Source organism: Saccostrea cucullata, unplaced genomic scaffold, assembly GCF_032062105.1.
Source record: "Saccostrea cucullata isolate Sc308-1 unplaced genomic scaffold, CSIRO_AGI_Scuc_v1 ctg1817, whole genome shotgun sequence".
In the NCBI taxonomy this organism is placed as follows: Eukaryota; Metazoa; Mollusca; class Bivalvia; order Ostreida; family Ostreidae; genus Saccostrea; species Saccostrea cuccullata.
The window spans coordinates 84,831-96,682 of NW_026928842.1; the positions used below are offsets into that span (position 1 = coordinate 84,831).

The 11,852-nt window shown below is 34.4% G+C and overlaps 2 protein-coding genes across 2 annotated transcripts; both read right to left on the reverse strand.

Annotated features, from left to right (window-relative positions):
• Positions 1-29: 29 nt before the first annotated feature.
• LOC134278897 (protein shifted-like) lies at positions 30-1,816 on the reverse strand. Its single transcript, XM_062761197.1, has 6 exons — positions 1,757-1,816; positions 1,350-1,463; positions 850-966; positions 598-705; positions 270-374; positions 30-151 (listed from the first exon to the last, which is right to left on the reverse strand). Exons 1-6 carry the CDS (start codon positions 1,797-1,799, stop codon positions 30-32), a joined length of 609 nt encoding a protein of 202 aa, XP_062617181.1. The 5' UTR covers positions 1,800-1,816.
• Positions 1,817-5,012: 3,196 nt separating this feature from the next.
• Positions 5,013-10,853, reverse strand: LOC134278904 (mucin-4-like). The gene has a single exon (XM_062761205.1). It carries the CDS (start codon positions 10,385-10,387, stop codon positions 5,621-5,623), a length of 4,767 nt encoding a protein of 1,588 aa, XP_062617189.1. The 5' UTR covers positions 10,388-10,853; the 3' UTR covers positions 5,013-5,620.
• Between the last annotated feature and the right edge of the window lie 999 nt (positions 10,854-11,852).

Sequence of the window (11,852 nt, forward strand, 5' to 3'; positions counted from 1 at the left end):
AAAAAAAATGTAAAATACAAGAGTAAAAGTTAAAAACCACGATTACCCGCAGAGATGCATCGGAATCCATCTTCAAATTTCGTACATTTACATGTTTTATTGGGTAAACATTTCCCAGCGTTCATACAGTCAGAATCTTTTACACACACCTCTGTGTTTATAATAGTAAAACAAGGACATCAAGCTATTTATACAATAAATTCAATCATAATCTAAATAAGCTCTTAGTTTCTGTAATCATTAGGCTAAAAGAAACATATATTTACTACCTTCGCAGTGCAGTCCTCTGATTTCTGGAATTACTTTCTTACACGTACATGTTCCATCACTATTACAGGTTCCACCATGTTTACAGTGAATGTCTAGTGTGCATGCTATCAACAATAAACTTAAATGTATTAATACAGATCTGTACATATAAATGAAAATCAGGGATAGGACTTGGGAGTTGGGAATTAAAAAACATATTCAAGCACCAATACTCTAGCAGTAAAAACAACTTTAAAAGCTCAAAATGTAGAAAAAAAGTCGCTTATAGATAAGATACGTTGCTATATCAAAGAATTAAAATAAAATATTGGTGTTATCTATTCTCACCTACACACCAGGGGCCATGGAACCCTTGTTTACAGACGCACCTATGCGGCGCCCCAGAGCAGGTGCCTGCAAATCCACAGGAACCATTCACTGACGGATGGCATGAGTCTAAATAATTAGAAATACATACATAGTTGTTTATATTTTTGTAAGATTACGATAGCTGATGTTCAGCATTTGGAAGAATTGATCAATTATCTTTTCAAAAATAGCAAAAAAAAAAAAAAATAATAAGAAGAAAAGACACAACACCTTCACAATGCTTTCCGTAGTATCCAGTAGGTTGATACCCTATATCACACTCACATTTCCTAGGAATCCCTACGCATGCGCCGTGATTGTTGCAAGAATCTGGACCATCACACTCATCTACGTTTTACAAAATAAAATTATATGTAATGTTTTATTGATTAATTACTCAAATAATTAAATTTTTTCTACCAAGATCTCTCAGTATAAATTGAATAGACGGATCTTTGAAAAGGTAATTTGATATTAATAATCTCAGAAAGTATTGAACATTTTTACGAATTTTTGAACTTCCTGGGAATAACAATCGAAAGATAACTTCATGAGAGAAAGAAATCCGTGAAAGAAAATTGAGTTGGATCTTTTGATAGCATGATAAGAAATAGTAATATAATGTACGTTCATTGACAGTATAATATTTAAAAAAAAAATACATTACTAAATTTTTATAAGTGCTTAAAATGAATCATTTTCAAAGGCAATGGAAGTTAGAGGTACTTTACCTTCACATCTAATTCCGTAGAAGCCCTCTTGACATACACATCTCCCCTCCTCACAATAGCCGCCATTACGACAAAAAATGGTCGTACAGGTATCTGATGATGAAGACACTAACACTAAAGGTAGAAATAAATGCACATCTTAAAGGTAACGAATCATTCATACTTTAATTTCTCTCATTTAAGTTTATTGTACACTGTTGTTTTATATGATATTTGCATGTAAGAAAACAGAAAATTTTACATTTTACATTGATTTGTTTGAATTGGCAACATGCTTTGGGCGGAGTTAGTTCAGAAAAAACTTACACCTCTATTGCAACAGATTTTATATTACATCTCTTGAATGAAACAAGTAAATACGACATTTCAATAATCTTTTTAAAAAGAAAAAAATCAACCATGTATACCATAAATACTTTGGTAAATCATGATTTCTGTCAATATCTTCATTGATATCTAGACCAAAAAAAAAAACCACATTATTTTAATCTTGACATTCTTATTGATATAATATTTTTGGGAACAGAAACAAATAATAAATAAAGGCAATTACTTTTGTAGAATTTATAATATGATATAATTGTTTAAAATGTATATAAAATCAAATTTAAATTTCATTTGAAATAAGATTTCAATTGCACACTTATATTAATTTACACAGTGTGATAATAATAACACGTAAAATCTACAAATAAATAGAAAACAAAGGGTGTGAAATGCATCTAAAAGCGTAATCATGACCTCTACAAGAGTGAGTTGCTGAATAAGAACTAAAAGCAACGACAAAGAGACTACAATTGTAAGTCTTAAATATATAGGAAAAACACAATACCTTCCCCATTTTCTTGGTCCAACCTTAAATCTCCGTCGAACACCATATGTTGTTACCTTCCATTTCTAGGTTATAACACCAATAAGGATTTTCTATAGTAAATAACAGTTACATGTACTGTAGTTTTCTCTCTAGATCAAACCTTAATTCTGTAATGCAAATGAATTTTTATTGGAACTTATTTGATGAGATGTAGAACATCGATTTCTCTTAAAATCCACGTCTATGATACATGTTGTGAAGTTAAACTTGAGTATATAAGTAATCGTTTCTTTTGATACAAATAAAAAATCAAAAAAAAATGAATGTAATATAATAATACGAATTGTAATATATGTGATGACTTCAGCATTGCTTTTTAATAATGGCAAAATTATTATAGGGTATGAAAGTAGGAATAAAATATGTTTTCAATTTTAAGAACTTTGTATTCTTAATGGAATTTTGAGCTCAAAGTTTGTTATCTCCATATATTTCATGAAAAGAAAAAAATGCAGACAAGTGGCATAATACTATGAAGTTTAACCGTAAAACATTTTTCTCCTTCCCTTAGTTTCTCATATGATTTATAGTAAAAGAAATAAATTACTGCCTAGTTTGTTGGGTATGTGAATTCAGGGCAAATTTACATTTACAAGGATCAAAACACAATGCTTAAACATTTTTGTTATGAACTTTCATTACAAAAATGTTTACTCATTGTGTTGTAGTCCTTCGTTATATTTTTAATTTGTCCAGAATTATCATACTTCTTATTAAATTCTTATAATTGAAAAAAAAAAAGATTATTTCTGCGTTCGTGCCCTAGAATAATTTGGCATTATATACTGTTAAATAGGTACTTATTTACGGCTGCCATTTAAAGTTGACATCTTCAAAAAAATTTTATTAGGTTTTACCCTCACCTCAAACTGAAATTTCTTACTAAGGAATGAATTGTAACGGTTATTCCGCTTTGCCAGTCTAGGGCTGTAAATAACAATATCAATTTGAAATTTTATAACCGAGATATTTTCTTCTCTCTCTCTTGTACAGTGATAAATTAAAATTTAAATTCGACATTTTTGAATACAATTATAATTAATCTACAATACATATCTAAGCAATAAATCATTATGTTTTGAAAGATATAGTACCATAACTGGCTAAATCATTGTATTGACCGAAAAACAGCAATAATTTATAATATCTTAAAAAAATAAGGATTCATTGCTTATATTTACATTTTTTAAACGCTCTGCCTTTATTGCGAAAGCGATTTATATTTCAAATTCCATGTATTATCCTTTGTGTAAGGCACTGTTTAAGGAAGGGCAAATGCAATAGCTTCTAGCAAATATTAGCGTGATTTTTGATTTTCGCTGATGACGTTGCACTTCATCGGTGTTCAACGTTTGTGACGTAAAATTAAAAGGCATGCTTTAACTGTCATAGATTTTAACACACTATATATTTACATTACACGTGTTTTCTGCATATAAAGTGGATGGAAATCTATTGAATCTATCTATTTAAAACATCATAACACGGACAGGATGCCGAAAGGATAAAGCATGCGTTTTAGTTTAACGTCATAAGCGGAATTAAAAAAAAAACACGCTTACATTGACCAGAAGCTGTTACGTTGGCTCTTCCATCAATTGTAGCTTACACAAAGAATAATACATATGTTTTTGAATATAAATCACATTTTCAGTCAAGGTTGAGAGTTGAAAAATGTAAATATAAGCAATGAATCATTTTTTTTTAAAGATATAGTCTCATAACTGCAACGGTGGGTGCAAACAAATTTTCATAACGCGCTAGTTAACGCGCGTTACTCATTTGTTTGCACACACCGTTGCAGTTATGAGACTATATCTTTAAAAAAAAATGATTCATTGCTTAATTATATGCCAAAAATGTAGTGAAAATATTCTCTGATATATGTTCACTTGAAGACAGTATATCACAAATTACCCATGTACATGTATGCAAATGTCATACAACGAAAAAAATTTCTCCCTTCCTTGTTTTTAATTTCTTTTTGCACAGCTTTTAATGGGGACTCCACAAAATTATTTGAAATAGAAATGGTGTGAATTATCAACTGTCATTCTAGCTGCAGAACTGTAGCTCGCCGAAAAATATATTGATAGACCGGAGAGCTACAGTGCCACCAATTGAAAAAACTGTATATTTATTGCGCACAAAAAGTTGCACTTGTGTATGGATTAATTCTTCCAAATTCTTACCATAATAAACTCTTTAAAAAAAAATCAGATTTCAAAAAATTCCGCAGTCTTCTATCAAGTACTTTCGTAGTTGACATCTACACGAAGCGCATTAGGCAGAATTTTCTTACAAACCAAAATGGCAGTATAAACTAACAAAATTTTCTATGATCTCGATTTCAGGGCCAGGAGGGCTATAAACAACAACTATAAGGTATGTTTTGTTGTGGATACAGTGAAAGATTATGTTAGGAATACATGATTAGTAATATTTTGATATTATAGTTTTAAAAACACGGAGAAAGAAATCGAGAAACAGCCCACGTTCTTGTGCTCAATAAATATATACCGGTAGGTTTTTTTTTCAATGGGTGGCACTGTAGCTCTCCGGTCTGTCAAATTATTTTTTGGAGAGCTACAGATCTGCACCTACTGTCATTACAACTTCTTGAGCTTTGCAACATTAGCAAAATTAAGCAGATTCCCTTTTTAAAACTATTATTATTAATTCTTTAAGTTACACTTATTAATTACATTATATAATTATAAAATATAATTATAATCAATAATAATATTATTTAATTACAAATAAATTGTAATATAACATGGCAAATAGAAGACCATTCATAAATTTATTTCAGCACAATTCATTACTTTTATATGAATGTGTTACACAATCTATACAATATAGTTCTGAGATGACAGAGTTCAGCAATCTTTTGAACAGATAAATATACACACAAGAGAATTGTCTCGTAGGATACAATGTCTAAATTCAGCACTCAATATAGAAGTTTCGCTTACATTTTACATAAAAAAAAACATTTTTCCATGGATTGTCAAATTTTAATTGATTTGCACTCTGTAGACAAATGTGAAAAATGAAATCTCTACAAGTGAGTATATATATAGAGTTGTATAGGATATATTTTTCGCAAATATTGAAAGTCATCTAAAATGGATAAACAAATCATACAATATATCTCTGAAGGTATATCCAAACTAAAAAATTGAGGACGGATTCTAGCAACTACCTGAAAACTACCACCTGAAAGTGTAGGATATTAGTTATGAATTTTACATTTCAATGTATCTACAAAATTACACGATATTTAAATACATATAACAAAATGAGAACGCTCAAGATATTGCTATATAAAAAGAAAAAAAAGTTTCATTATTGTATGTTCCGATAAAACATTGAATTTGTTGTTTTATAGTTTCTATCACAGATTATCATAGGAAGACAATGGGCGCACGTCTGAATTACTGCCTCCTTCGCCTTGCTTTATCTCTTTAGATTTTGGTCTAGATTTCCGATTTGATTGTGACCGTTTTGGGGTTGACTTTGGAGTTGTTTTTCCTACTTCATTTTTCGTGGGACGGTCCTTCTTTGGGAACGGGGACACGGGTCTAGGGTTTCCTCCTGAGGCTTCACTTCCGGGCTTTTCTTCCTCACTGTCATGTTCTATTGACATGTATTTCTGTCGAATGTACACGAAAGGTTTCGATTTCTGTGGCTTCATCGGTTCCGTGTCCGGAGGAGGATTTGCTTTCGGAAGCTGTTTTGGTTCTTTACCATGTGTTTTTGGTAGATTTTTGATTGGATCGGGATCTTTTTTCTTCTTCGAGAAAAGCTTTTGCATAAAGCTCACATTAGAAGAACTGGCCTTTTTCTGCGATTGAGGTTTCTTTGCTGAATCCTCCTCTGCCTTCCCTCTTTCCTTAGGAAGGGAAGAGGGAGTTTGATTAGGATTAATTTTCAAAGACGAAAAGTCCATTTTGGCGTCATTCGAAATAAATGAACTATCTGAGTTGCACGAAATAAATGACGCCGTTGATTCGGACTCTGTTGAGGATGGCCTTGAAGTACCCGTAGCCTTTGGAAATTTTGGTTTTACAACAGGCGTTATATCCAATGAAGTGTTACTACCTGTGTGAACAGGAATACGACTTGGGGATTTATTATGCTGTTTCTGATTAATCTTATATTTCTTGTTCGGTACCGTCGCAATTTTTCCTGGCGCTGAATTATATCGGGGCATTTGATTGCTGTTGTTTGTGTTCCCAGGTAACATTGTCTCATTTCCCCCAGTATCACGAGGAAGAATATCACTTTTATTGAGGGACTCTTCTGGAGGTAGCAGTGTCTTTCCTTTCAATGTTGTTATTGGTTGTGGTTTTCTGTCCCCCTTTTTAGCTTTTCCAACATCGTTGGATTGTGCTATTAACTGTTGGACATTTTTCTGTCGTTCTTGTTCCGTTGCGTCAATAACGTCATTTGAGTTCTCTTTAGAAGACAGCTGATCTTCCGATGAACTTTTCCAAGGTACATCCGGCATATTTTTTTGAGTAGGACTTTGTAACCGCTGTGACACCTTTTGTAATTTTGAAATGCAAGCCGCCATTTTTCCTTCCGCGACAGAGTTTGTTTCTGTGAGGGTGGATGCATCAGATACCTCTATCTTGGGAGTCATGGTGAGTTTATTTGCTGTATCATGTACTGTCTTATTCCCGAAAACATTTTCAGCTATCTGTCTGGAATTGCTGAAAGTACTTGTAGCTTTATCGGATTTTGCAATGTAAAATGTCATTGTCCCTTTCGAAAATAGATGCCGAATTGGTGTGGACGTTTCTTTTTCAAATGTCAGTTTTGGAAGAGTGTTAGTGCCTACATCAATTATCTCCTTTCCTTCCTTGTCCTTCCTTTTCGAATGCTTCCATACTTCTGACTCATTAAGTTCAACTTCGTTTGCTTGGGGAAAAGGAATAACGAATGTCTGCGTGGCAGTCTCGGTATCTGGAGCAAAATCCGTTGATGTGTAATCATCCACCATTTCAATTGGATCACCAAATTCGTCTATAGATGGTTCCGATGACACAAGATCAAATGCAGATTCGGGGATAAGAAAGAGTTCGTCTCCTTCTAATTCACTCAATAAACCGATGTACGGTAACGATTCGGTTGATGTTGCCATATCACAATATTCAATTGGTCTTTGATCAAAATCACGCGAAGTACCTATTGACTTGTCAAAGAGATTAATCATAGAGGTTTGTGTTGAAGTTTCTGTGAACATTAGAGAAGACTGGCCAAACGACATAGCCATAGTACCACGGTCGTGTACATCAGGTGGTGAAGGATTTGTTGCTGTATCAACCCTTTGTACAAATTCTTCTAGGCTCACGTTTGTTGACTTGTGCTTTGGAGTTGAGCATTTTCCAAGATACATGTCTGTTAGCGATCTACTCTCTGGTAACATATCTGATGTACCTACACTGGCATCGATGATTTGTTTTATATCAGTGCTTGTCTCTTTTGTTTCCGTCATTAAATCTACAAATGTTTGAGCATCCTGGCACTTTAATCTTTCGGTCAATGTTTCATTATCTTGAACAACAAGTGTGGTCTCAGTTGTCGAGTCTTTTAACTTGACAGTTTCTGTATGTGTTGCTTGGTCCATCAGTATTAAGGGGTTTGTCTCCACACTAGAATCTATTGTTGCCGGCCGAGGCGGAGATATGCCTGTACTGACCAAAACAGGATTATGTGTTTCAGTCCATTGGTCTGTAGTTGTTGATTTAGTAGTATTTGTTTCTTTATCTGAAAACACAGCAGAGAATGTCTCTGTGCTTGCTTCTACCATTGTGGGACTCAGAGGTGGTAGCATTTCTGTTAAACTCGACTGACTGGAAAGCCTATCATTCGAACCTCGACTATCTACGGATCCTTTTCCTTTGAATAGTTTCAGTAGACCACCATGCCAAGATTTTCTATTTTCAGAAGATCCCGATGGTTCCCAATGATCAGTCTGAATACAAGAATTTGACATATTTATTGGTTGTGTTAAAGTATTCATGTCTTGTTGGTTGGGTTTTACTTGCAAACCCTGATCTGAGACGGAAATTGGCGTCATTTCCGTCACTGCATCTGCCTTCTCACAAACTACAGTAAAGGTTGACCTATCAGTTGTGGATGGCGGATCTGTCCAGGTCTCAACAGAAGAGTGACAGATCGTCGGCATGGTGGTTTCACTGTCCATAAGAGAGACTTTAACGGTAGCCGTGCTTTTATCTGTTTGTCCAGCATAATCGGTCCCAATTTTCTTAGTGGACTGAATCACTTTCGGAGTTTGTGTATCACATGTTTTATTTTCTACTTTGGTTTGCATTTCTGAGTCTCTTGTACGGGGTGAATTGGTGACAGTAGATGCATTTCTAGTTGGCACGACTGGTTTCATTTCCATAGTTGTCATTGTCGTTGTATCTCGAGTAGATATCTTATGTTTCTTTTCATTGATACACTCTAAAATGATCGGATCCAGAGCTATTGTTCTTGTTTCTCGCTGAGGCATGCCTGTCATTGCACCACAAGAAAGGCTTCTTTCTGGTATATGTCGCAAGTTCGGAACAGAGAGACTCATTTCGTCTACACTTTCATTTGACATGGAAAGATCAGTTTGAACTCGCCTACTCCGTATCAAACTTCGTCTTCTCCGCCGCCATTCTTTGGGATTTCCCTCTGCCGAATCAAGGACAATAACATCTTGAACACAAGGGGCAGTGTTGAAATTTGATGAGGCAATGTTGACCTCAGATTGTAAATCTTGACAGCATTTCACACAAATACCGGAACCTTTAGAGCCAACATTTGAAAAGGTTTGCATACAAGCATCAACGGTTGGAACTGGTGTCAGGGAACGAAGGCTACTTTGCGAACCCATTTTATGTCCGTAGTAGTTTGTGACCTCTGAAGTGTAACTGATTTCCATTTCAGATGCCACAGAACCAGTTTCGGAGAAGCTTTGTATGCTACTTTCTTTTGAACGCTTGGCCCATTCCTCATTTGCAGAGTCGTCAGTCTGGCATCCAAATGAATTCTTCTGCAGATCCATTGAATATTCTGAATTTTCATTTTCATCGGAATTACCATTGAATGTGATCTTTCCGAATTTTATTCCACCTGGAACAAATCTAATTTTAGTTGTAAAGTTGGTTACATCTTCTGGAGGTTCGGGAAGAGTGGGTTCTAAAAGCGATACTAGTTTGTTCTGCATCTCTTTCTTTAATAGTAGCATTTCAACACCTTTGTCCCTCATTATAATATCTGTCAAGTTACACGCATTTTGAAGCCCGTCTAAGTTTTCTTGGAGCCAGTCTTTATTTTCAAGAAAAGACATGATGTTTTCACCAAAATAAGATTCAACTTCTTTGAGCAGCTCTTTTTCAGTTGATCGCACTTGTTGGATATAACTAATAGCCAGGTCTCGTATATTTTCTCTCGTCTCCTTCAGAATCGTTTCACATTGATTCATAATACTGATTCGATCTTGGACAACCTCGTATCTGCTTCTACAGTTATTCAACAATGATTCCATGGAGGATTTATATTTCGAGTATCCTTCGTTGAATGAACATATTTCATGGTCCCGATGTTCCTGAAAAGTGCATACAACACAAATACAGGCATCACAAGGTTCGCAGTAAAATCGAACAATTTCATCTGGATGAACTTTACATTCAATATCTTTTTCTCCCTCAACATCAATCAAGCTATGATTCTGCGTGACTTTTGTTGTTAAATGTAATTCAACACAGGCCTTACATAGCAATTTTGAGCAATCTAGGCACTTTGAACATGCATCGTTGCTTCTTGGTCTAACAGTATGGCAAATTTCACATGGTGGGATTTTCAGTGGTCTTTTTCTGTCAATCACTTCCGTCAGATTGGCCAATAAAAAATTATCTGGAAGACGTCGAACTCCACCTGTAGGAATTTCTGTTCGTTTGCGACATAGGGGACAGGTGACGTGGCGGTTGTATAAAGAGTATCGAGAACGCGTGTTTTCCGAATCCACATGCTGCTGAATACATTCTGAACAAAACGTATGTAAGCACGTTAGTGTTTTTGGGCTTTTGTATGGTTCCAAACATATTTTACAATGAAGGAATTGGTCACTAATTTCCTGCATCAGCTTCATATTCGTAGCCATTTTTTTTAACCGATCCTTTCGCACAAAGGTTCTCAGTAAATATTCACATACCTTTTAAATTGTTCTCACGAAGCTGTTTTCTGACAGTTTTGACAATATCAATAAACTTGGAATAACTATCAGTTTTGATCAATCATTCAAAAATCTGAAAATACCAGTTTTACATTTTCTGACGTCACCTAAGTGCCGCCTCCAGCTGATTTTGGGTGAGTGCAGTTTTTTCTCTGGCAATTTTGATACCGAGGATGATCCTTTATCTGCTTACATCTCTCTATCATATTAATAAGTCAAGAGTTCCCGAAGAGCAGTTTTGATAAACCTAACAGCGGGGTCACCATAAGGCATGAAAGCTATAAAAGATGCGTCATTTCCATGGTATCCGTTTCACTGTAATCAGCAATCATAATCTTTTTTCAAAAATAGTGATCGATGCTATTTTGAAAGTAATCTCCTTGTCATTTCCATTTTTTAGCATCAAACATTTTGAAGATCCGTGTAGCATTTCATTCAGGAGTGAGCTTAGCTGCGGTAGAGGGCACCTTTTTGTAAATTACGACTTGGCAAACGTTGTTACAACGTGCTTTTCCCGTGTTTTAATCAAATGAAGGATGGGATAGCATTATCACTTCTGATGTGACCTGAAAGATAGAAGTAAATCTGTTTCAAACCAATGAGAATAATCTAAATTTAACATTTATTCATCATAATTCATTCTTTAAATATAGAAAACTCTAATGCATAATTTCGATTTTTTTTTTTTACAAAAACGACATGTAAATTAGAAAAGAAATAAATCTTTGAATATAACTATGTATTTTTAACGCAGTAGAAACCAATCTGGTGTTTTAAGCACCAAAATGTCATTTTTTTTTTAGCCCCGGCGAACGAAACAAATTTGTTACATCACTCCTACAGCGCGCACCTGATCGTAATTGCCCTCATCAGCAATTTCTGCTTGCTCAATAAAATTTGGGTGTCAAGATATTTAAAGCTCATCATGTTAAAACAGATCTTGCAAATCATCTTAAGCTATCACTTGATCTCCCTTCCCTGGCTTACTTTTGATGTAAATTAGCCATGTAACAAAGAATTTGAGAATGGTTCCAGAAAGGAAATCTCTCAGGCGTACAGCACACATTGATAAGCGTACATTCTGTGTTAGTTTTAGTATATACTACAGTGTATAGGTATGAAAAAAATCTTCCATTAATTAAAAACTTCTCATCAAAAGTTCAAACTTATCACAATAGCCTATTATTTGTATTAAACTGCACTCATTTTGTCTAGGTACGAGGGTTGATCCAAAAGTAATGTCACAACTTCGATAAAATTTCTCCTAGTCGACGTAAATTAACAAAATTTTACATGATGGAAGATATATTTATTTTAAATCAGTTCTGAAAAATTCAAATTAAAATGATTGATACTTTTCAAAATATCGAATTAAACACAAAGTGCGATTATG

Coding starts and splice junctions, on each gene's coding strand:
- LOC134278897 (XM_062761197.1), bottom strand. CDS start 1,799: ATGAAGATATTGACAGAAATCATGATTTACCAAAGTATTTATG. Junction 706..849: donor CTACGGAAAGCATTGTGAAG/GTGTTGTGTCTT, acceptor CTAATTATTTAG/ACTCATGCCATCCGTCAGTG. Junction 375..597: donor CCATGGCCCCTGGTGTGTAG/GTGAGAATAGAT, acceptor TATTGTTGATAG/CATGCACACTAGACATTCAC.
- LOC134278904 (XM_062761205.1), bottom strand. CDS start 10,387: ATGGCTACGAATATGAAGCTGATGCAGGAAATTAGTGACCAATTCCTT.